Source organism: Salvelinus fontinalis, chromosome 7, assembly GCF_029448725.1.
Source record: "Salvelinus fontinalis isolate EN_2023a chromosome 7, ASM2944872v1, whole genome shotgun sequence".
Taxonomy (NCBI): domain Eukaryota; kingdom Metazoa; phylum Chordata; class Actinopteri; order Salmoniformes; family Salmonidae; genus Salvelinus; species Salvelinus fontinalis.
In genome coordinates, this window is record NC_074671.1 from 47,507,318 (window position 1) to 47,532,113 (window position 24,796).

The window sequence follows — 24,796 nt, forward strand, 5'->3', positions numbered from 1 at the left end:
ACTGGCGGGGGAAATGGAACACCGCAGCTCAACCCCGTTGATGAGCGACTTGCCAGTATTATAGGGGAATCCCTCCTGAGTGGAGTAGTGACGGAGGTGGAGGGGGACACAGACACGCAAGAAGCACCGGATGGTCCAGGTATGTAATAAGTATTTCCTCGTTTTAAAAGAGTATAAATCAAATGCATTCAAGTTGTGTTTAAACAGTTATTTACACAAACAATTGTGACATTTTCTATTGTTTTTAGTAGCTGTGTGTTCCAGCGGGGTGGTGCTGCAGCTGAGCAGGAGCTGAGTGCGCCCAGCCCCGGTGTCTCCACTGCACCTCATGCATCACAAACCCTCCACGGCCGCATCCTCACAGATGCAGTCCTGCAAACGCAGAGACACCATCAACGCTTTTAATGAGGTTGCCAAGGAGTTGAAGTGGGACAGGCACGGCTTGGTTTCTGCAGGTGATTCTCTGTAAAGCTGGGCCCACTACAGCACAGAGATCCAAGAGAACAGCTCTTGGTAATAATAATAAGCCACTCATCATCATTGGCCAATCATCATTGGCCTTGCTGGTCTCTGAAAATTCACTCTCTCGGAATTCTTCCATTCGCCAAGTCTTCCAACAGTGCCAAAGCAGCCATTGTGCGTCATTACGCATTGTAATTGCATGCCTTTTTACATCCACCCATTTGATTGTCTAAGCTACCCAATTGCATAACACCTTCAGGTGTGGTAATTACCCTGATTGTAACTGATTAAATTGAAAATGATAGGGTCATTATCACATTGAGAGTTCTGCACAACCAACATGTGATAACAATATATGAAACTGTGCATTCTTATCTGCCCGATTGAGGCATCGAAAACGGTATCAGTTTAAAAGTAATTTGTCTTACTGTTCACCTTATTATTTATGAGAATACATTTCATAACATGCAAGTATTGTTTAATAATTACAGATCCAATTAAATATGATTCCCGATTAAACTGTACAACATATTTGAGGGGTTCTTTTGCAAAAACAGATATCTCCGTTTGTATTTGTTGTCCTAAATCATGTTTTTTTTTTGTGCACTCCAGGGAACTCTTTGATTTATTTTTACACAATGGTATCAATTTTAAAGCGTTTCTCGAGTTTCATCCTTCTGCCATCGGAGTCGCAGTTTCTCATTTCTCCAGGTTATGTGCGTACATATGGGTCAAAGTGTCCGTGGAGGGCCGCACAGTCTCCCGTCAAGTTTGTTTTTATAAATCCCAATATTTGCTTAGAAAGTGGCGTAGGCCTTCTTTTGTGCCTATGCAATGTTTATAAATGAGACATCATCTGATGCAGCACTCCATCACTCTCCTTGGTCAAATAGCCCATACACAGTCTGGAGGTGTGTTTTGGGTCATTGTCCTGTTGAAAAACAAATGATAGTCCCACTAAGGGTAAACCAGATGTGACATGGTTCCACCTGTCATCAGAGGGCGGCAGAGACCGTCCTAGAGACATTAACGACACTCAGCTGTGTCCAATTTACTCATTATGATTTCCCTGTTAAAAGAGGTGTTTTCTGTTGTCCTTTGTAGAAGCTTGAATTATTTACCCTGTGCGTTCGTTTCCTGCGGCTACCGTTTCTCAGTAAAGTATTATGTTTATCCCTAACCACTGATTCCTCGTCTGGTCTCTTCTCTGCACCTGGGTCCAACATTACCACGTCACAAGATGAGATGGCTTATCGCTGCAGAATGTTGTGGTAGCCTTGCTGGTTAAGTGTGCCTTGAATTCGAAATAAATCACAGACGGTGTCACCAAGAAAGCACCCCCACACCATCACACCTCCTCCTCCATACTTCACGTTGGGAACCACACATGCAGAGATCATCCGTTCACCTACTCTGCATCTCACAAAGACACGGCGGTAGGAACCAAAAATCGCAAATTTGGACTCACGCCAAATGACAGATTTCCACCGGTCTAATGTCCATTGCTTGTGTTTCTTGGACCAAGCAAGACTCTTCTTCTTATTGGTGTCCTTTAGTAGTGGTTTCTTTGCAGCAATTTGACCATGAAGGCCTGATTCACACAGTCTCCTCTGAACAGATGATGCTGAGATGTGTCTGTTACTTGAACTCTGTGAACCATTTATTCAGGCTTCAATCTGAGGTGCAGTTAAAACTCTAAGGAACTTATCCTCTGCAGCAGAAGTAACTCTGTGTCTTTCTTTCCTGTGGCGGTCCTCATAAGAGCAAGTTTCATCATAGAGCTTGATGGTTTTTGCAACTGTACTTGAAGAAACTTTCAAAGATCTTGACATTTTCCGTATTGACTGACCTTCATGTCTTAAAGTAATGATGGACTGTCGTTTCTCTTTGCTTATTTGAGCTGTTCTTGCCATAATATGGACCTGGTCTTTTACCAAATAGGGCTGTCATCTGTATACCACCCTTACCTTGTGAGAACACAACTGATTGGCTCAAAAGCATTAAGAAGGAAAGAAATTCCACAAATTACCTTTTAACAAGGCACACCTGCTAATTGAAATGGATTCCAGGTGACTACCTCGTGAAGCTGGTTGAGAGTGTCAAGAGTGTGCAAAGCTGTCATCAAGGCAAAGGTTGGCTACTTTGAAGAAATATAAAATATAAAATATGTTTTGATTTGTTGAACACTTTTTTTGTTATTACATGATTCCGAATGTGGTATTTCATAGTTTTGATGTCTTCACAATTATTCTACAATGTAGAAAATAGTAAAAATAAAGAAAAACTCTTGAATGAGTATTTGTCCAAACTTTTGACTGATTTACTGATTTGATTTACTGTAGGTGTTTTTATTTTGAAAAGTTCTCTCAAATAAACCTCAATGATGGATAACAACACCCTAGAATGTCACTGTGTTTGTTTTCCCTTGGATTAGTGCCTTACAGGGTCAAAGGTTAATAAAGGTCTGGACATGATCACTGGCTGAAAGTAATACAAGCCACCCCAAGGTCAACAACAACAACCATTGTATTTGTCAAATGTGATGTCTGCAGAGAACCAAAGAGAATTGGATCAATGCAGAGTCTAAGGATCCAGGTATATGTTAAATCAATTCTGCTCTGACTGCTGTTGTGCAGGGCAGTCATTGATACTTTGTCATGCAAACAAACAGCAACCTTTTACCTACACACAATTCGTCTGGAGAACGAGACAAGTTAGGAGGCTGTCAAAGATCATGTAGCAGAGAGAGAGAGAGAGAAAGAGGAAGAGAGAGAGAGATTTTTTTAGATCAGTTTGTGATCCCATACTGTATAGGAACAATTAAGGTATCTATCTGAAACGCTGAATATCCCACAGCCAAAAAACAAAACTTATAACACACACTGGCACTCAGCACTCCTGTTTTAAAGGTGTTTCGGTCCATGCCAAGGGAGATAATATTAAGTAGCATGACTGTGAAATCCACTCTGAATTTTTTTAAATGAGCCCAATAAATTATTCATGTGTTCTTAGTGGAGGAATTATTTCGGAGGATCATGACTCTGACTGACTGTGCTTGATAGGCTGCTGTTGTTGAGGGGAAAAGACCTGACCTTCTACAGAATGGAAGGTTGCACTCCTAATGAAGGGTTGTTCATTTAACGTTTACATTGGTTTGTCTCCTGTTAAGTTAGCATACAGTGCTTTGCATCCTAAAATATTGAAATATTAAGGATTTATTGGAGTTCCTAATACTCAATGATATGAGTCATTTATCCAATAGCTACAGAGGTGTACACTATGAAAATGACCTGAGAAAGTACTGGGAAAGTCAGAAAGCATTTTGTTCTCGAGGCTATTATTTGTAGTGTTACTATAATGGCTATGCTTTTTGAAAGCAGGAGCCAAATGTTCCAAGACAGATGACTCAATACTTTTAATCCAGTTTGTGCTATTGAGAATGGGTCTCTATCAAACAACAACACTATTCCACATCCGACTTAGAGGTTGCAGGATGAGTTTTTACAAAGAAACGGTTTCACTCTGGGATGGTAAGACACAGCGAAGTGGAGCAGCTCCGTTTGAACCGCTTCTGCTGAGGCCGTCTCTCTTCTCTTGTTTTTTTCCTACACAAATAATTCATTTGTTGTGAAAGCAGATGAATGCATAGTGACTTGTGCTTTTATGAGACGAGGTGTCCTGCCCACTATCTCTGCGGGGGGCAAGGAATGAAGCTCCTAATAAAACAATCATGAAGGTACCACAGAATATATCCTGCTGTTATGGTCATATGCTTTCCTCTGGTTCACCCTCAAATGTAGAATGATGCAATGCATCTTGTTTTCTTGGAAAGTGAGATGTGAACTACAGTAGTAAGGAATAGATCTTTGGTTCAATAGTGGCCCTTTATCAATATTAACTTGCACTCAGGTTCTCAGGGGCGGCAGGTAGCCTAGTGGTTAGAGTGCTGGGCCAGCATTGAAACCCTAAGCTGTCAAGGTAAAAATCTGTAGTTCTGCCCCTGAATAAGGCAGTTAACCCATGGTTCCCCAGTAGGCTGTCATTGTAAATAAGAATTTGTTCTTAACTGACTTGCTTAGTTAAATTAAAACACTTCTCATGGTCTTGTTTCTATGTTTGTTAGGATAGCCAACATCAAGTGGATAGGCATGAAGTTATAGCTAACTCTGTGGAGACCCACAGCCATTCTTTTGAATGGAAGCCCCAGTGCTGAATGTTGCCCTAAAGTCAAAAGGGCTGAGCTCCTCTTGAAAATTGCACTCAATTGGGCCAAAGTGGGAAATGCACTTTCAGAGAGTAGAGGATGTTCTATTCCAAACACCAAAACATACCCCTCCCCCCCTTTGGGGATAGCTGCAGCTTAATATAGTTTAATTCTGCCTGACAAATTTTTCATCACTAAATATTTATTCATCTCCCAGGTGGACAGACTGTCATTTGGAGCTTTTAAACTGTGTGACACTGCTTGTGTCTTTGTTCTGTTATTTGTTCTGATATTTACCAGTAGATATTATTGATAATAAAAAAGCAGGGTGTGTAATTTGAGAAAAAAACGTGAGATTATAAGAGGCCACTTTCATGGCAGAACAATGATCCCTGTGAAGTACTGTATTGTAATTAAGAATCCAGTAATACATTAGACTGAGGCACCCCCATTCAGTATAAACTGTAGTATACTATAAATATGTGATACAGACGGAATCACGGAATCCAGACATTTTGAACAATACATACAATTTTTTTTTAACTTAGTAGAAAAAGTATTAAATTGAGTTATTTAGAAAAGTAGTTATTAATTGCACTAGTTTATCATAATTAATGGAAAATAATGCATCAGGGATTTGTATTTCCTGCAACTTTCTGAAGAAGTAAGAGCATGATGGAAATGCGCCTGTTTATGATGTAGCCAGTTAGCTACAACACAAAGGCTTTCCCAAAAACCGTCCCAGTTAAATGTTTACTGCAAAGTAGGCCTACCTGGCAAAATTATATCATGATGATTTTTATCAGTAGAGTGGGCAAACTCTGCCATCACATGTGCAATAGCCTACAAAACACTGCTAGCCAAACACAAAAGTCTCTGCACACTTTAATTAAAGTGGAAACTCTTTAGACCCTCCAAAAAAGACTCCTGATGTGGTCTAAGCATTGTTGTGGACTTAGAACATCAAATTTGGTTTTGCTTAAAAAAATATATATATATATACTGTATATGAGAAAATGAAATGTGGGAAAAAACATTTTTTGCATTTGATAAAAAATATAACGGATTTTATATGACCCTAACCATGAATTTAATTACGTTTCTAAATTGTTGTTCACCAAACCATTTAACATTCCCTTTCAGCTTGTTCTAATATAAAAACTTGGCTTGCCCTTGCTCTAGTTATTGTGAAGATCTGAAATCTTTAGCGAAGCACATCACTTCTCCTAGTGATCACAGACTGTGAGTCTGACAGGCAGAAGGAGGTGGTGAACTTGTCAACGTTCTCAGCAAAGCTTCCCTTTTAGGAGCAGAAGACTTAAACATGCCTGTAGGGTCTGTTTGTATGAGCCCATGCAGTTATTTCTAGCAAATCTATTTCAGAAACTAGCCAAAGTAATATGTTTGTTCAACTCTGACAAATGATCATTATAATATCACAGACATAATTTGTTTGATTGTAGGAAAGACATTTCAACCACATAGTTTATTTACACATTACATGTTTTACAGTGTAGTCTATTCATATAGCTGATACTCAAGTTGAGGAGTAGGCTGTTACGTAAAATGGTTGATTACCAATGTAATTGTCAATGTACAATTCTGACATGTATTGTTGTAGTGTTATACTGTGTTTGGGTAAAGTGCAGGTGTTTGAAATTGTTGATCTCCAATGGGGGACAAGTACATTAGAGTGTCTAGTTTGAGAAACAGACGCCTCAGAAGTCCTCAACTGGCAGCTTCATTAAATAGTACCAGCAAAACACTAGTCTCAACATCAACAGTGAAGAGGCGACTCCAGGATGCGGGCCTTCTAGGCAGAGTTCCGCTGTCCAGTGTCTATGTTCTTTTGCCCATCTTAATCTTTTCTTTTTATTGGCCAGTCTGAGATATGGCTTTTCTGCCTAGAAGGCCAGCATCCCGGAGTCGCCTCTTCACTGTTGATGTTGAGACTGGTGTTTTGCGGGTAGTATTTCATGAAGCTGCCAGTTGAGGATTTGTGAGGCATCTGTTTCTCAAACTAGACACTCTAATGTACTTGTCCTCTTGCTCAGTTGTGCACAGTTGTCATTCCTCTCCTCTTCCTATTCTGGTTAGAGCCAGTTTGCACTGTTCTGTGAAGGGAGTAGTACACATCGTTATATGACATCTTCAGTTTTCTGGCAATTTCTTGCATGGAATATCCTTCATTTCTCAGAACAAGAATAGACTGATGAGTTTCAGAAGAAAGTACTTTGTTTCTGGTTATTTTGAGCCTGTAATCAAACCCACAAATGCTGATGCTCCAGATACTCAACTAGTCTAAAGAAGGCCAGTTTTATTGCTTCTTTAATCACGACAACAGTTTTCAGCTGTGCTAACATAATTGCAAATGGATTTATTTATTTTTTATTTCACTTTTATCTAACCAGGTAGGCCAGTTGAGAACAAGTCCTCATTTACAACTGCAAGCCGGCCAAGATAAAGCAGTGCGACACAAATAACAACACAGAGTTACACACGGAATAAACAAACGTACAGTCAATAACACAATAGGAAAAATTCTATATACAGTGTGTGCAAATGAGGTAAAATTAGGGAGGTAAGGCAATAAATAGGACATAGTGGCTAAGTAATTACAATTTAGCATTTAAACACTGGAGTGATAGATGTGCAGAAGATGAATGTGCAAGTAGAGATACTGGGGTGCAAAGGAGCAAAACAATAAAATAAATAACAATATGAGGATGAGGTAGTTGGACGGGCTATTTACAGATGGGCTATGTACAGGTGCAGTGATCTGTGAGCTGCTCTGACAGCTGATGCTTAAAGTTAGTGAGGGAGATATGAGTCTCCAGCTTTAGTGATATTTGCAATTCGTTCCAGAGTTTACTAATGATCAATTAGCCTTTTAAAATGATAAACTTGGATTTGCTAACACAACGTGCCATTGGAACACAGGAGTGATGGTTGCTGATAATGGGCCTCTGTAACGGCTATCGTCACATTCTTCCTCCTCCTCGGACGAGGAGAGGCGAGACGGATCGGACCAATACGCAGAGTGGTTAGCGTTCATAATGATTCATTAAAACGAAACTGAATACTGAATTACAAAACAAATAAAGAAGTGCATAAACCGATACAGTACCGTGTGGTGCAACAAACACAGACACGGAAACAAACACCCACAAAACACACGTGAAACCCAGGCTGCCTAAGTATGATTCTCAATCAGGGACAAAGATTGACAGCTGTCTCTGATTGAGAATCATACCCGGCCGAACACAAACAACCCAACATAGAAAATCAAACATAGACAAACCCACCCAACTCACGCCCTGACCAACTAAATAAATACAAGAAAAAGGAAAACAGGTCAGGAACGTGACAGCCTCTGTACGCCTATGTAGATATTCCATAAAAAATATGCCGTTTCCAGCTACAATAGTCATTTACAACATTAACTATGTCTACACTGTATTTCTGATAAATTTGATGCTATTTTAATGGACAAAAAAAATTGCTTTTCTTTCAAAAAACAAGGACATTTCTAAGTGACCCCACACTTTTGAACAGTAGTGTATGTACAAAATGTACAGAGCTCTCTGTTTAGGCTGCCTTCCGTTGACATTATTATAATTAGATTCTAAAACAGAGTATCAGATTTCACTCAAAACAACATCAATTCAATATTGACAACATAAATGCATCAAGTCATTCAAAACGAAAATATCAAATTCTGAAAATACACACATTTTGAAGTTGCGCCAAAGCCCTTTGAGGGAGTGTCAGTTTAGAAGCGGCTGTCACACCGAGGTATATTTATTTTTGGAGAGAAAGGGATTGAAGACGAAACAAAGTCTAAAACACATACACTAACAGCTTCTCTGGAGGCTTAGCTGAGCAGCAGAAAAGATGCTGTCAGAGGTTTAAGTGCCTGACAGCCGAGAAACGTCTTCAAAACATGAATAGACTGACGAGTTTCAGAAGAAAGTTCTTTGTTTCTGGCCATTATGAGCCTGTAATCGAACCCACAAATGCTGATGCTCCAGATACTCAACTAGCCGAAAGAAGGCCAGTTTTATTGCTTCTTTAATCAGAACACCAGTTTTCAGCTGTGTTAACCCTTTTGCAATTATGTTATCTAATCATCAATTAGCTTTTTAAAATGATAAACTTGGATTAGCTAACACAACGTGCCATTGGAACACAGGAGTGATGGTTGCTGATAATGCGCCTCTGTACGCATATCCCATTAAAAATCTGCCGTTTCCAGCTACAATAGTCATTTACAACATTAACCGTGTCTACACTGTATTTCTGATCAGTTTGATGTTATTTTAATGGACAAAAAATTAGCTTTCTTTCAACACAAGGACATTTCTAAGTGACCCCAAACTTTTGAACAGTAGTGTATATATTTTTTGTTGTTGTAACTTTTTTTAATTATTTGTCATTGTGGATTGGATATGCAGAATCTGGTTGTTTTTACCCATGGCTTTGCAGGACTGATGTCAGGTTGACTTGTCTGGTTTGGCTAGCTAGCTGGCTTTAAAAAATGCACCTCAGCACCGGCTGCTTTTTGATCAATGAGACCAGACTTCCTGATGGAAATTATCTGGCATTACCATCATCTGGCATCACCATCCTCAACCATGATCTAACTCAGTTTAGGAGCCTGAGATCACTGATCTACTGAGGGAGTCCTGCTTTAGCTTACAACAATGCAGTCCAGTCCTTTGTTTTGTTATGTGTTATACAGTGCATTTGGAAAGTATTCAGACCCCTTGACTTATTCCACATTTTGTTACGTTACAGCCTTATTCTAAAATTGATTAAATTGTCCCCCCCCCCCCCATCAATCTACATACAATACGCCATAATGACAAAGCAAAAACAGGTTTTTCAATTTTTTTGCAAAACAATTAAATAATAAATGACTAAAATATCACATTTACAAAAGTATTCAGATCCTTTACTGAGTACTTTGTTGAAGCACCTGTAGCAGAGACTACAGCCTCAGGTTTTATTGGGTATGACGCTACAATCTTTGCACACCTGTATTTGGGGAGTTTCTCCCATTCTTCTCTGCAGATCCTCTCAAGCTCTGGCAGGTTGGATGGGGAGCGTCGCTGCACAGCTATTTTCAGGTCTCTCCAGAGATGTTAGATCGGGTTCAGGTCCGGGCTCTGGCTGGGCCACTCAAGGACACTCAAGGACATTCAGAGACTGTCTTGTCCTGCATTGTCTTGTCCTGTTAGAAGGTGAACCTTTGCCGCAGTCTGAGGTCCTGAGCGCTCTAGTTTTCATCAAGTACTCTGTACTTTGCTCTGTTCATCTTTCCCCCGAACCTGACTAGTCTCCCAGTTCCTGCCGCTGAAAAACATCCCCATAGCATGATGCAGTCACCAGCATATTTCACCGTAGGGATGGTGCCAGGTTTCCTCCAGACGTGACGCTTCGCATTTAGGCCAAAGAGTTCATTCTTGGTTTCATCAAACCAGAGAATCTTGTTTCTCATGGTCTGAGAGTCTTTAGGTGCCTTTTGGCAAACTCCAAGCGGGCTGTCATGTGCTTTTTAATGAGGAGTGGCTTCCGTCTGGCCATTCTACCATAAAGGCCTGATTGGTGGAGTGCTGCAGAGATGTCCTTCTGGAAGGTTCTTCCATCTCCACGGAGGAACTCTAGAGCTCTGTCAGTGACCATCGGGTTCTTGGTCACCTCCCTGACCAAGGCCCTTCTCTCCCGATTGCTCAGTTTGGCCAGGCGGCCAGCTCTAGGAAGAGTCTTGGTGGTTCCAAACTTCCATTTAAGAATGATGGAGGCCACTGTGTTCTTGCGACCTTCAATGCTGCAGATTGTGCCTCGACACAATCCTGTCTTGGAGCTCTACTGTCAACTGTGGGACCTTATATAGACAGGTGTGTGCCTTTCCAAATCATGTCCAATCAGTTGAATTAACCACAGGTGGACTCCAATCAAGTTATAGAAACATCTCAAGGATGATCAATGGAAACAGTATGCACCTGAGCTCAATTTCGAGTCTCATAGCAAAGGGTCTGAAGACTTACTGAATGTAAATAAGGTATTTATGTTTTTCATTTTTGATACATTTGCAAAAAAAATTAAAATGTAATTAAAACAATAAATATTTTAGAATAAGGCTGCAACGTAACAAAATATGGAAAAAGTCAAGGGTTCTGAATACTTTCCAAAAGCACTGTATATATTTCAACAATGAAGCAATGCAATTACTTAGTGTAATCCTCTCACCAGGCTCGAATTTGACTTTCACGATATTAACTTACGTACAATATCTCAGCAGCATGGGATGTTAGGTGAGAAGGAGATCTCCAATAAGAATCCCTATTGTAAACTATCGAAGGTGATGACAAATAGGCTATTAACTTCAAATGGAATGATTATAGATTTTTGTTATTGTATAAGGATATACTTTCCCATTAAATTGAAACAAGAAATGACTCCACCAAGGTAACATATATAAGGGCAAAATGTGTATTTTTACATTTTCAAAGCACCACATCAAAATAAAATAAAAAATAAACCCCAATGAGTGGTGCACACCCCATGTCCAAATTATTTCAAGCTTGCTTAATCTTTCCCAAGCAATTCTCTCTCGGTTTCACATGATGCTAGGCTAACCTCAAGGCTGTCCAATACCTCCACAATGAGACAGTAGCTTCAGTATTTACTAAGTCTTAATTAACAAAATTATAACAACTCTTATAAAATAAAATCGATATTTCCCTTCAAAACTAGGTAGGTATGGGTTTTGTTCTATTTTTATCGTCTTCTTTTATAATTTTTCTTCACCAACGTTCATAATGTAATGTCCATCCTTTTCTCAACTTCTCTCTCCCTCTCCTTTTTTCCCAGGCCTCCCGTTAACCAGGTCAACTCCCATTGGCCACAGCTTAACAAGCGACCTTATTGGTCAAAGCTTAAACTTAAATGTAAACCAACCTATTCACTTATACATTAACGAAATATTTCTTCAAAAGAAATGCTTTAACAACATTACAATTCAGGAGCAATTCAATCACCTTTAAAATATAATGGCATTTAATTATAACAAATAAACTCAATACTTGGTTCTAACAAGAATAAACTCAATACTTGGTTCTAACAAGGGTATTACATTAGAACAATGTGGACTGCAAACAGGTTAAATATTTAGCAAAGATGGGATAAGCCTAATTTTTTTTTTTTCTTCTGTAAGCTATTTAACAAATTATAATGGACTAACATTGGAATCGGAGTTGATTCCAAAGCAAAACATAAAAGACCGTAAATACACAACTTGAAACAACAGCATATTTAGCCATGGATCATGTCCTGATTGGCCAGTGAGGGGCCAAGCTTCAACACACCCATAACTTGTTAATTCATCAAAACCCAACTCTTTCGTCAACTGCCAGCAACTGTGCCGATAACTGTGCTTTTGAAAAGAGCAAACATATTTCTGTCACACCTGCTCAGCGCTTAGATTGACAGGTTTGTTGATAGGTTTGTTAAAATAGAGCCCTCATAACAGGCTTCCTGAGTGGCACAGTGGTCTAAGGCACTGCATCACAGTGCTAGCCGTGCCATTAGATATTCTGGGTTCGAGTCCAGGCTCTGTCGCAGCTGTCTGCGACTGGGAGACCCATGGGGCAGAGCACATTTGGCCCAGCGTCGGCCAGGTTAGGGGAAGGTTTGGCCTGCAGGGATATCCTTGTCCATTCGCACACCAGTGACTCCTACGGCGTGCCGGGTGCAGTGCATGCTGACACGGTCACCAGGTGCATGGTGTTTCCTCTGACACATTGGTGGCTTCCGGGTTAAGTGGGCATTGTGCCAAGAAGCAGTGCGGCTTGGTTTGGGTTGTGGATGCATGGCAATTGACTTTTGCCTCTCCTGAGTCCGTACAGGAGTTGCAGGTGATGAGACAAGTATGTAACTACCAATTGGATACCATGAAAACGGGGTAAAAAAATGGAACCCTCATTGTACATCATGTCTGGTTTTGGGGTGGGGCTCTGTTAGAGCATGGGGGGGTTGATTTGATAGGGGATCCGTGTGTGTTCCGTCTGTTATTTGTATAATCATCAAAAATGCCACATTTATATAATAGTGGAATAGCCCTGTGGTAATGTTGCTCTGTGATATAATTGCTAAAGACTATTAGGTTAGATACAATTTAGATATATTTTTGCATCGCAATAAGAAAATAATGGTTCGCTGAGTCATTGGTTTAGGTTCAAAACCAATTCATAAGTATTGCTTTAGTGAACACAACAGATGTTGTGTAGCCCTGTTGGGATGTAATAAGTGAACCCGTTCTGTGTGACTTAATTACAGACTGATTCTAGACTTCTTTTAAAAGAGTATTTATGAAAAATACTTTGTACTGATATTTATATTTACAGTTGAAATCGGAGTACACTTAGGTCGGAGTCATTAAAACTTATTTTTCAACCACTCCACAAATTTCTTGTTAACAAACTATAGTTTTGGCAAGTCAGTTAGGAAATCTACTTCATGCATGACACAAGTAATTTTTCCAACAATTGTTTACAGACAGACTGTTTCACTTATAATTCAATGTATCACAATTCCAGTGGGTCAGAGGTTTACATACACTAAGTTGACTGTGCCTTTAAACAGCTTGGAAAATTCCAGAAAATTATATCATGGCTTTAGAAGCTTCTGATTGGCTAATTGACAACAATTGAGTCAATTGGATATGTACCTGTGGATGTATTTCAAGTCCAACCTTCACAATCAGTGCCTCTTTGCTTGACATGGAAAAATCTAAATTAATCAGCCAAGACCTCAGAAAAAAAATTGTAGACCTCCACAAGGCTGGTTCATCCTTGGGAGCAATTTCCAAATGCCTGAAGGTACCACGTTCATCTGTACAAACAATAGTACGCAAGTGTAAACACCATGGAACCACGCAGCCGTCATGCCGCTCAGGAAGGAGACGCATTCTGTCTCCTAGAGATGAACGTATTTTGGTGCAAAAAGTGCAAATTAATTCCAGAACAACAGCAAAGGACCTTGTGAAGATGCTGGAGGAAACAGGTACAAAAGTATCTATAGCCACAGTAAAACAAGTCCTATATCGACATAACCTGAAAGGCCACTCAGCAAGGAAGAAGCCACTGCTCCAAAACCGCCATAAAAAAAGCCAGACTATGGTTTGCAACTGCACATGGGGACAAAGATCGTACTTTTTGGAAAAATGTCCGCTGGTCTGATGAAATAAAAATAGAACTGTTTGGCCATAATCACCATCGTTATGTTTGGAGGAAAAATGGGAAGGCTTGCAAGCCAAAGAACACCATCCCAACTGTGAAGCACGGGGGTGGCAGCATCGTGTTGTGGGGGTGCTTTGCTGTTGGAGGGACTGATGCACTTCACAAAATAGATGGTATCATGAGGAAAGAAAATTATGCAGATATATTGAAGCAACCTCAAGACAGTCAGGAAGTTAAAGCTTGGTCGCAATGGGTCTTCCAAATGGACAATCACCCCAAGCATACTTCCAAAGTTGTGGCAAAATGGCTTAAGGACAAAGTCAAGGTATTGGAGTGGCCATCACAAAGCCCTAACGTCAATTCTATAGAAAATTTGTAGGCAGACCTGAAAAAGAGTGTGCGAGCAAGGAGGCCTACAAATCTGACTCAGTTACACCAGCCCTGTCAGGAGGAATGGGCCAAAATTCACCCAAAATATTGTGGGAAGCTTGTGGAAGGCTACCTGAAACATTTGACCCAAGTTAAACAATTTAAAGGCAATGCTACCAAATACTTATTGAGTGTATGTAAAATTCTGACCCACTGGGAATATGATGAAAGAAATAAAAGCTTAAATAAATCATTCTCTACTATTATTCTGAGTGGTGATCCTAACTGACCTAAGACAGGGAATTTTTACTAGGATTAAATGTCACGAATTGTGAAGAACTGAGCTTCTTTTAGGTGGGGCAACAGGGGAACCCAAGAGCAGACTCAGATGAAGAAACAGGGATGAATGAACCAAAATATTTATTGTTACACAGAGAGATATGGAGTGGAGATCCAGGTTGAAAGCTAGGTTGAGTTGCAGACAAAACAGATGTGGAGACTGAGGTTGGAGTTAGGGTAGCTAGGGTAGAACAGGGTAAACAGGTCCTGAGGGGAAGCCAAGGTAGTGGGGGTGAATAATCCCGAGCCAGATAGTTGGGTGATGTGGAACGGGATACAGGAGCCATAGACAGAGCGGTAAACTGCAATGAGGATAAGCAGTGTCAGGCAGGGAAACAGGCACAGCAGAGTAACAGGTTCTTAAATAATCATAAAAGGCTAGAATCATGAACTGACTGAGCAGAGATTACGATCTGGCAGAGGGGAAGTGTCAGGACTGAGTATTTGTAAAGGTCTTGATTATGGGACGAGTTGCAGCTGGTAGGGATCTGCTCTGACTCCAGCACACCTGTCTCCAACCACACAATCACACAGAGAGGGAGAGGGAAAGAGAGAGAGAGAGTGTACAGGGTGAATAACTGCAGGTCAAGAAGACACCTGATGAACACCAGAGGGTGTAGCAGGAGCAGATGTGACAGCTTCCATGTATTTGGCTAACGTGTATGTAAACTTCCGACTTCAACTCTATATATATTGAAAGTATTCTAATAAATATGAATACTCACCACGCTGCATCTTGGTCCGACATTCCTTACTCCTCGTCAGAGGAGGACGAAGAATTCCGTTACAATGCCGGATATATTTTTGTCTTGATTGGGCTCTGAGCGCCGACCTCAGATTATTGCATGGTTTGTTTTTTCCGAATAGCTTTTTTGAAATCTGACACAGCGGTTGAATTAAGGAGAAGTGGATCTAAAATTCCATGTATAACACTTGATCTTTGATCAACGTTTATTATGAGTATTTCTGGATATTGATGTGGCTCTCTGCAAAATCACCGGATGTTTTTGGAACTACTGAACATAAGGCGCCAATGTATACTGAGATTTGTTGATATAAATATGAACTTTACCGAACAAAACATACATGTATTGTCTAACATGAAGTCCTATGAGTGTCACCTGATGAAAATCATCAAAGGGTAGTGATTAATTTTATCTATATTTCGGCTTTTTGTAACTCCTGTCTTTGGCTGGAAAAATGGCTGTGTTTTCTGTGATTTGGCGGTGACCTAACATAATCGTTTGTGGTGCTTTCGCTGTAAAGCCTTTTTGAAATCGGACACTGTGGTGGGATTAACAGCAAGATTACCTTTAAAATTGTTTAAGGTACAAGTATGTTTGAGGAATTTTAATTATGAGATTTCTGTTGTTTGAATTTGGCGCCGTGCACTTTCACTGGCTGTTGTCATATCGATCCCGTTAACAGGATTGCAGCCATAAGAAGTTTTAACACACTGTTCCACGGTAGGATGTCATTGTAAATATGAATTTGTTCTTAATTGACTTGCCTAGTTAAATAAAGGCTACACACTAGAGGTCGACCGATTATGATTTTTCGATACCGATTATTGGAGGACCAAAAAAAGCCGATACCGATTAATCGGCCAATTTTTATATATATATATTTGTAATAATGACAATTACAACAATATTGAATGAACAATGAACACTTTTATTTTAACCTAATATAATACACCAATAAAATCTATTTATTCTCAAATAAATAATGAAACATGTTCAATTTGGTTTAAATAAAGCAAAAACAAAGTGTTGGAGAAGAAAGTAAAAGTGTAATATGTGCCATGTAAAAAAGCTAACGTTTAAGTTCCTTGCTCAAAACATTAGAACATATGGTGGTGGTTCCTTTTAACATGAGTCTTCAATATTCCCAGGTAAGAAGTTTTAGGTTGTAGTTATCATAGGAATATTTCTCTCTACACCATTTGTATTTCATATACCTTTGACTATTGGATGTTCAAATAGGTACTTTAGTATTGCCAGCCTAATCTCGGGAGTTGATAAGCTTGAAGTCATAAACAGCTGTTTGAATGAAAGTGCTGTTTGAATGAATGCTTACGAGCCTGCTACTGCCTACCACCGCTCAGTCAGACTGATCTATCAAATCATAGACTTAATTATAATATAATAACACACAGAAATACGAGCCTTAGGTCATTAATATGGTCAAATCCGGAAACTATCATTTCGAAAAACAAAAGTTTATTCTTTCAGTGAAATACGGAACCGTTCCGTATTTTATCTAACGGGTGGCATCCTTTAGTCTAAATATTGCTGTTACATTGCACAACCTTCAATGTTATGTCATAATTATGTAAAATTCTGGCAAATTAGTTCGCAACGAGCCAAGCGGCCCAAACTGTTGCATATACCCTGACTCTGCGTGCAATGAACGCAAGAGAAGTGACACAATTTCCCTAGTTTAATATTGCCTGCTAACATAAATTTCTTTTAACTAAATATGCAGGTTTAAAAAAATATACTTCTGTGTATAGATTTTAAGAAAGGCGTTGATGTTTATGGTTAGATACATTCGTGCAACGATTGTGCCTTTTTCGCAAATGCCTTTTGTTAAATCATCCCCCGTTTGGCGAAGTTGGCTATCTTTGTTAGGACGAAATGGTCTTCACACAGTTCACAACGAGCCAGGTGGCCCAAACTGCTGCATATACCCTGACTCTGTTGCACAGAACGCAAAAGAAGTGACACCATTTCCCAAGTTAAAAGAAATTCATGTTAGCAGGCCATATTAACTAACTGTGAAGGTTTAAAAATATATACTTGTGTATTGATTTTAAGAAAGGCGTTCATGTTTATGGTTAGGTACACATTGGTGCAACACCAGTGCTGTTTTCGCGAATGTGCTTGTTAAATCACCCGTTTGGCGAAGTAGGCTGTGATTCAATGATAAATTAGCCTCTCTGGGATAGATGGGACGCTTGCGTCCCAACAGCCATGTCAAAATGTAGAGCGCCAAATTCAAAAAAATTATATAAAATTAAACTTGATTAAATCACACATATAAGATATCAAATTAAAGCTACACTCGTTGTGAATCCAGCCAACATGTCAGATTTCAAAAAGGCTTTTCGGCGAAAGCATAAGATGCTATTATCTGATGATAGCCCAATGTAAACAAGAGAGTGTAGCCTATTTCAACCATGCTAGCGCTACTCAAAACGCTAATATAAAATATAAAACATGCATTACCTTTGACGAGATTCTTTTGTTGGCACTCCAATATGTCCCATAAACATCACAAATGGTCCTTTTGTTCGATTAATTCCATCCATATATATCCAAATTGTCCATTTATTTGGCGCCGTTGTACCAGGAAAAACAGCGTTCAATTTGAACAAAATCACGACACAATATCTAAAAAAAATTACCTCTAAACTTTGCCAAAACATTTCAAAGTACTTTTGTAATACAGCTTAAGGTATTTGTAAACGTTAATAATCGATCAAATTGAAGACAGGTCAATCTGTTTTCAATACAGGATATCAACAAACTCACGGAACATTTCACGTCTTGCCCAAATCTCAAACATAAACAAACGACGTCCCTCCACTTCCGGGTCAATATCTTGTTCACCTCACTAAGAAAAAACCTTAACCATTTTCCATACAATGGCGACATCCAGTGGAAGCAGTAGAAACTGCGCATTTACTGATTAGAATTCTGGTTTGCCCAAAACAATCCATTGAACATAGAGGAACTTAACAATAAAAAAGTTAGTCCTCAGGGTTTTGACTGCTATATAAGTTCTGTTATACTTACAGATATGATTCAAACAAATTTAGAAACTTCAGAGTGTTTTCTATCCAAATCTACTAATTATATGCATATCTTATATTCTGGGGATGAGTAGCACGAAGTTGAAATTGCGCACGCTATTTTTCCCTAAGTGAAAATTCTGCACCCTATCATCAAGAGGTTATTAACAGGCACCGCATTTATTATATGCAACGCAGGACAAGCTAGATAAACTAGTAATATCATCAACCATGTGTAGTTAACTAGTGATTATGTTAAGATTGATTGTTTTTTATAAGATACGTTTAATGCTAGCTAGCCCCTTACCTCGTCTCCTTGCTGCACTTGCATAACAGGTGCCACGCAGTCTCCTCGTGGAGTGCAATGTAATCGGTCATAATCGATGTCCAAAAATGCCGATTACCGATTGTTTTGAAAACTTGAAATCCGCACTAATTAATCGGCCATTCCGATGAATCGGTCGATCTCTATTACACACACATATGTCATATTTCATAGTTTTGATGTCTTCACTATTATTCTACAATGTATAAAATAGTAAAAATAAAGAAAAATGAGTATGTATGTCCAAACGTTTGACTGGTACTGTATCTATTTTTTTCTTCACATTTTCAAAATGATATATTTTCCTCTTGCTGGGATGATAAAAGTGGAGCATGGATCCACAGGGGAAGTCAATAGAGGGAAATCTTGGGTGTTAACCATGAAGCAACAACTCTAAAGAAAACCTGCACGGTGTATGTTTGACAAGACTGGAGCAATGCTGGGTTGAACATGTGGGGATGGTAAAAGTGTACCACCAACACAATAGTCTAGTTACAAACAGTCATGTATAGACCAATACACCTTTGTGTTTTTTTGTCATGGGAAAGATAGATTAACTTTACTGCTTCTCATAAGCCTACATCGTCTTCACGCTGGTGACCAAATCAAGACTGTTATTTTGAACCCATCATTTTTTCTTCTCATTTTAGGTACAAAAGCTGAGTTGGTGAGATGTCCGCCGAATCACATGCAGTGCATTGGCTGCAAAAGGTGCATCCACTTTAATAAACTTTGCGATGGAGCGAGAGATTGTGAGGACGGATATGACGAAGGAGTACACTGTCGAGGTGAGTGTGCAGTTGAACGAAACTATGGTGAATATAACAATTAACTACATTCATCAATCTGACTCCATTATTATGTGAATAAATGCAACAGGCACTGTACGTCTATGGAGGATCTAGCGGCTAGATCCTCCATAGACGTACAGTGCCTGTTGCATTGAGAGGTGATGTAAGGCTAGATTCTAGCCTTACATCACCTCTCAGTATGACTATAATGAACATGTGTCTATTTTGCACCGATATGCAATTATGAAATACATGAAACATTACAAAGTAGATGACTCTCAGCTAAATAAGACTTAACGTGGTTACATATATCTTCAGTTCAAAATAATCTCGAAGAGAAAATACTATGTTTGATACACAAAGGAGCTTACTAACAAGTTCTCAAACTTAAAAAAAAAATAATTCAAGCAGAAACTCACGCCCAACCTGAATGAACATTTCTTTGCACTTTGCTAGTGAAAACAATGTGCAGGAAAACACACCAAGATTCTAATCGAACCAACTAAATTAAAATGATAAGTGCACACCCGTGTCACTCCTCTTTTAACTATCTGCCGTCAGCATAACACAGTGTCCCTGTAACAATAAATCCAAACATGACAATTTATACTGAACAAAACTATAAATGCAACATGTAAGGTCTCGGTCCCATGTTTCATGAGCTGAAATAAAAGATCCCAGAAATAATCCATACACCCAAAAAGCTTATTTCTCTAAAATGTTATTTCTCTAATTTGTTTACATCCCTGTTAGTGAGCATTTCTAATTTTCCAAGATAATCCACCTGACAGGTGGGGCATATCAAGAAGCTGATTAAACAGCATGATCATTACACAGGTGCACCTTGTGCTGGGGATAATAAAAGGCCACTCTAAAATATGGAGTTTTGTCATGCAACACATTGCCACAGATGTCTCAAATTTTGAGGGAGCATGCAATTGGCATACCGACTGCAGGAATATCCACCAGAGCGGTTTCCAGAGAATTTAATGTTAATTTTCTCCTCCAACATCGTTTTATAGAATTTGGCAGTACGTCCAACTTGCCTGACAACCGCAGACCATGTGTAACCATGCCAGCCCAGGACCTCCACATCCGTCTTCTTCACCTGCGGGATCATCTGAGACTGGACAGCTGATGAAACTGGGTTTGCACAACCAAAGAATTTCTGCACAAACTTTCAGAAACCGTCTCAGGGAAGCTCATCTGCGTGCTCGTCGTCCTTACCAGGCTCTTGACCTGACTAGTTCGGCATCGTTACCGACTTCGGTGGGCAAGTGTGCACTTCACAGATTAATCCCAGTTCCAACTGTACCGTATATGGCGTCATGTGATGTTAACGTTGTGAACAGAGTGTCCCATGGTGGCGGTGGGGTTATGGTATGGGAAGTCTACGGACAACGAACACAATTGCATTTCAGCTATGGCAATTTGAATGCACAGAGATCCGTGACGAGATCCTGAGGCCCATTGACATGCCATTCACCCGCCGCCATCACCTCATTATTTAGCATGGTAATGCCCAGCCCAATGTCGCAAGGATCTGTATACAATTCCTGGAAACCTGAAAATGTCCCAGTTCTTCCATGGCCTGCATACTCACCACACATGTTTGGGATGCTTTGGATCAATGTGTATGACAGCGTGTTCCAGTTCCCGCCAATATCCAGCAACTTCACACAGGCCTTGAAGAGGAGTGGGACAACATTCCACAGGCCTCAATCAACAGCCCGATCATCGACACCTTAATTGGGGAGGACGGGATCATAGTAATGGCTGGAACGAACTGTGGAATGGTATCGAACATGGTTTCCATGTGTTTGATACCATTCCATTTACTCCATTTCAGCCATTATTATGAGCCGTCTTCCTCTCAGCAGCCTCCTGTGGAGTCATCATGCTGGGCCTCAGCGCCTGCAAGTCACTAGTCACGAGTTTCACCTTCTCAAATGTTCCCCCTGTGGATAATCTGCATTGTAGAAAACAATCAGAGGAAGCAGAGAAATATGTGGAGATCGGTGATTAGACCTAAACAAATAACAGCATTGAGGCCATGTAATGGTTACCACCCAAAGGCTTGTCAGGACATGGCAGAGACTCTCAACAAGATGGTCACCATCTGCTGGGCCTGCATGAACTCCTTGTCCATGGTCGTTAGAGACTTGGTGCTCTCCTCATAGGAGGTATCCTCCCACCAGGGTGCAACCTCAGTCTCCAGGAGTACCCTGCCTAGAATGGTCAGCTGTCCCATTGTGGAATCCTCCATCACCTCCACCAGAAAGCGTGTGACTTAGCTGGACAGGTCAGGCCCCATCATCGGAGTTCGTTTCACAGTTGATGACACACCACTATTTGTGAAGACTTGGAAAGCATTCCAAATAGCAATACAGTGAAAGTACACACATTAACATGGCATCCTACTCCGCAATGTGTGACAAATACAGATTCCGAAATAAATGTCTCATGACAGCAATAATAAGTTGTGAATAAAGTTTCACTATCGTTAGTATGAAAACTAGCCAACAAAATTATCCCATCAACTACTTGATTCAAACAGAGGATGAATTAGTTGCCTAATAGTAAGCTGGGTGGTGCAGTGGTCAAAAGCCAAGAAAATTGTCAGAGACTCCAGTCACACAAGTTATAGACTGTTTTCTCTGCTACTGCACGGCAAGCGGTACCGGAGTGCCAAGTCTAGGACCAAAAGGCTCCTCAACAGCCTCTACCCCCAAGCCATATGACTGCTGAACAATTAATAAAATCGCCAACGGGGCAATTTACATTGACCCCCCCATCCCTTTTGTACACTGCTGCTGCTCGCTGTTTATTATCTATGCGTAGTCACTTCAGACACTGACTCCGTACCAGTGCCCCCTGTATATAGCCTCGTTATTGTTTTTCTTATTGTGTTACTTTTTATTATTACTTTATATTTTAGTCTACTTGGTAAATATTTTCTTAACACCTCTTGAACTGCGCTGTTGGTTAAGGGCTTGTACAGTAAGCATTTCATGGTGAAGTCTACACTTGTTGTATTCGTCGCATGTGACAAATAAAGTTTGATTTGATTTGACCACAGTGCTGAGTCGCCACTACAGTCTGGGGATCGGTCCTCATAGGACAGCACACAATTGGCCCAGCGCCATCCGGGGTAGCGGAGGGTTTGGCCGATGGGGATTTCCTTGGCTCATCAGGCTCTGGCGTCTCCTTGTGACAAGGCCGGTGGCCTGCGGGCTGCTCCGGTCGTCAGTCAAACGGTGTTTCCTCCGACACACTGGTGCAGCTGACATCTGGGTTAAGCGAGCAGTGTGATAACAAGTAGGCGGCCGGGCGGGTCATGTTTCGCAGGATGTGTGACTCGACCTTCGCCTCTACCGAGCCCATTGAGGAGTTGCAGAAATGAGCCAAGGGATCTAATTTGGGGAGGAAACGGGGTAAAGAAATACACTTGTGGCCATACCACCATGAACATGGCTGTTCAGGATCAGGCCTGGTTCGTAATGTGACAGGGGACCCCCTGGAAATACCAGGTGCCGTAAGCTCAAAAAAAACATTTAAAATGTTTTAAAAAAGTTAACTGGTGAATTAATTTGGTGATGATTGGGGAAATAACTTTTCATCTGTTCGTGCACACACATTTTTTTCTTGAGGCAATTTGAAGTTCCTTAACCTGAAGTCTATGCCCCTTTGTCTGTGATTGGTCAATAGTACCACTCCTAGTAGCAGTGGGAACATGAAGTGTTTTCATGCACATTTTTTCACTTGAGAAATACGGCACCAAACATCTTCGCTATAAAATTGCGCAACTCCTCTGCAAAAACTTCAAAATGAACGACAGATTTCTTGATCTACTCTACACGACCAGAAGTATGTGGACACCTGCTTGTCGAACATCTCATTCCAAAATCCTGGGCATTTATATGGAGTTGGTCCCCACTTTGCTGCTATAACAGCCTCCCCTCTTCTGGGAAACCTTTCCACTGGATGTTGGAACATTGCTGCAGGGACTTACTTCCATTCAGCCACAAGAGCATTAGTAAGGTCAGGCACTGATGTTGGGCGATTAGGCCTGGCTCGCAGTCGGCGTTCCAGTTCATCCCAAAGGTGATCGATGGGGTTGAGGTTAGGGCTCTGTGCAGGCCAGTCAAGTTCTTCTAGACCGATCTCGACAAACCATTTCTGTATGGACCTCGCTTTGTTCACGGGGGCATTGTCATGCTGAAACAGGAAAGGGCCTTCCCCAAACTGTTGCCACAAAGTTGGAAGCAGAGAATCGTCTAGAATGTCATTGTATGTTGTAGATTTACCTTCACTGGAACTAAGGACTAAGAACTAAGCCAGAACCATGAAAAAACATTATTTCTCCTCCAGCAAACTTTACAGTTGGCACTATGCATTCGGGCAGGTATTCTCCTGGCATCCGCAAAACCCAGATTCGTCCGTCTCACTGCCAGATGGTGAAGCATGATTCATCCCTCTAGAGCAGCGGTTCCCAAACTTTTTATAGTCCCATACCACTTCAAACATTCAACCTCCAGCTGCACACCCCCTCTAGCACCAGGGTCAGCGCACTCTGTTTTTTGCCATCATTGTAAGCCTGCCACACACACACTATACGATAAATGTATTAAACATAAGAATGAATGTGAGTTTTTGTCACGACCCGGCTCGTGGCAAGTGACAGAGAGCTCTTATAGGACCAGGGCACAAATAAAAATATTATAATAATCAATAATTTGCTCTTTATTTAGCCATCTTACATATAAAACTTTATTTGTTCATTGAAAATTGTGAATAACTCACCACGGGTTAATGAGAAGTGTGTGCTTGAAAGGATGCACATAACTCTGCAATGTTGGGTTGTATTGGAGAGAGTCTCAGTCTTAAATAATTTTCCACACACAATATATGCCTGTATTTAGTTTTCATGCTAGGGGGCCGAGAATCCACTCTCACATCGGTACGTGGTTGCAAAGGGCATCAGTATCTTAACAGCGCGATTTGCGAAGGCAGTATACTCTGAGCGCAGCCCTATCCAGAAATCTGTCAGTGGCTTCTGATTAAATAACATTTTCACAGAACCACTTGTTGCAATTTCAAAGAGGCTGTCTTGTTCAGATATCAGTAAGTGGACTGGAGGCAGGGCATGAAAGGGATAAGGAATCCAAATGTTTGTGTCATCCGTTTCGGGAAAGTACCTGCGTAATTGCGCACCCAACTCACTCAGGTGCTTCGATATATATCACATTTGACATTGTCCCTAAGCTT

The 24,796-nt window shown here is 40.5% G+C and overlaps 1 protein-coding gene and 1 long non-coding RNA gene across 2 annotated transcripts in view; one reads left to right on the top strand and one right to left on the bottom strand.

The window, feature by feature from the left end:
- The window catches only part of LOC129859547 (low-density lipoprotein receptor-related protein 1B-like), a 201,690-nt gene that overhangs the window by 25,909 nt on the left and 150,985 nt on the right, over positions 1-24,796 (top strand). Inside the window, exon 2 of the mRNA XM_055929439.1 lies at positions 19,388-19,525. Within this exon, the coding sequence (XP_055785414.1) occupies positions 19,388-19,525 (138 nt within the window). The remainder of the gene's footprint in view (positions 1-19,387; positions 19,526-24,796) is intronic.
- LOC129859548 (uncharacterized) lies at positions 11,148-18,047 on the bottom strand. Its single transcript, XR_008760189.1, has 3 exons — positions 17,847-18,047; positions 15,013-15,124; positions 11,148-14,918 (listed from the first exon to the last, which is right to left on the bottom strand). It is a non-coding gene; the product is annotated as an uncharacterized LOC129859548 (long non-coding RNA).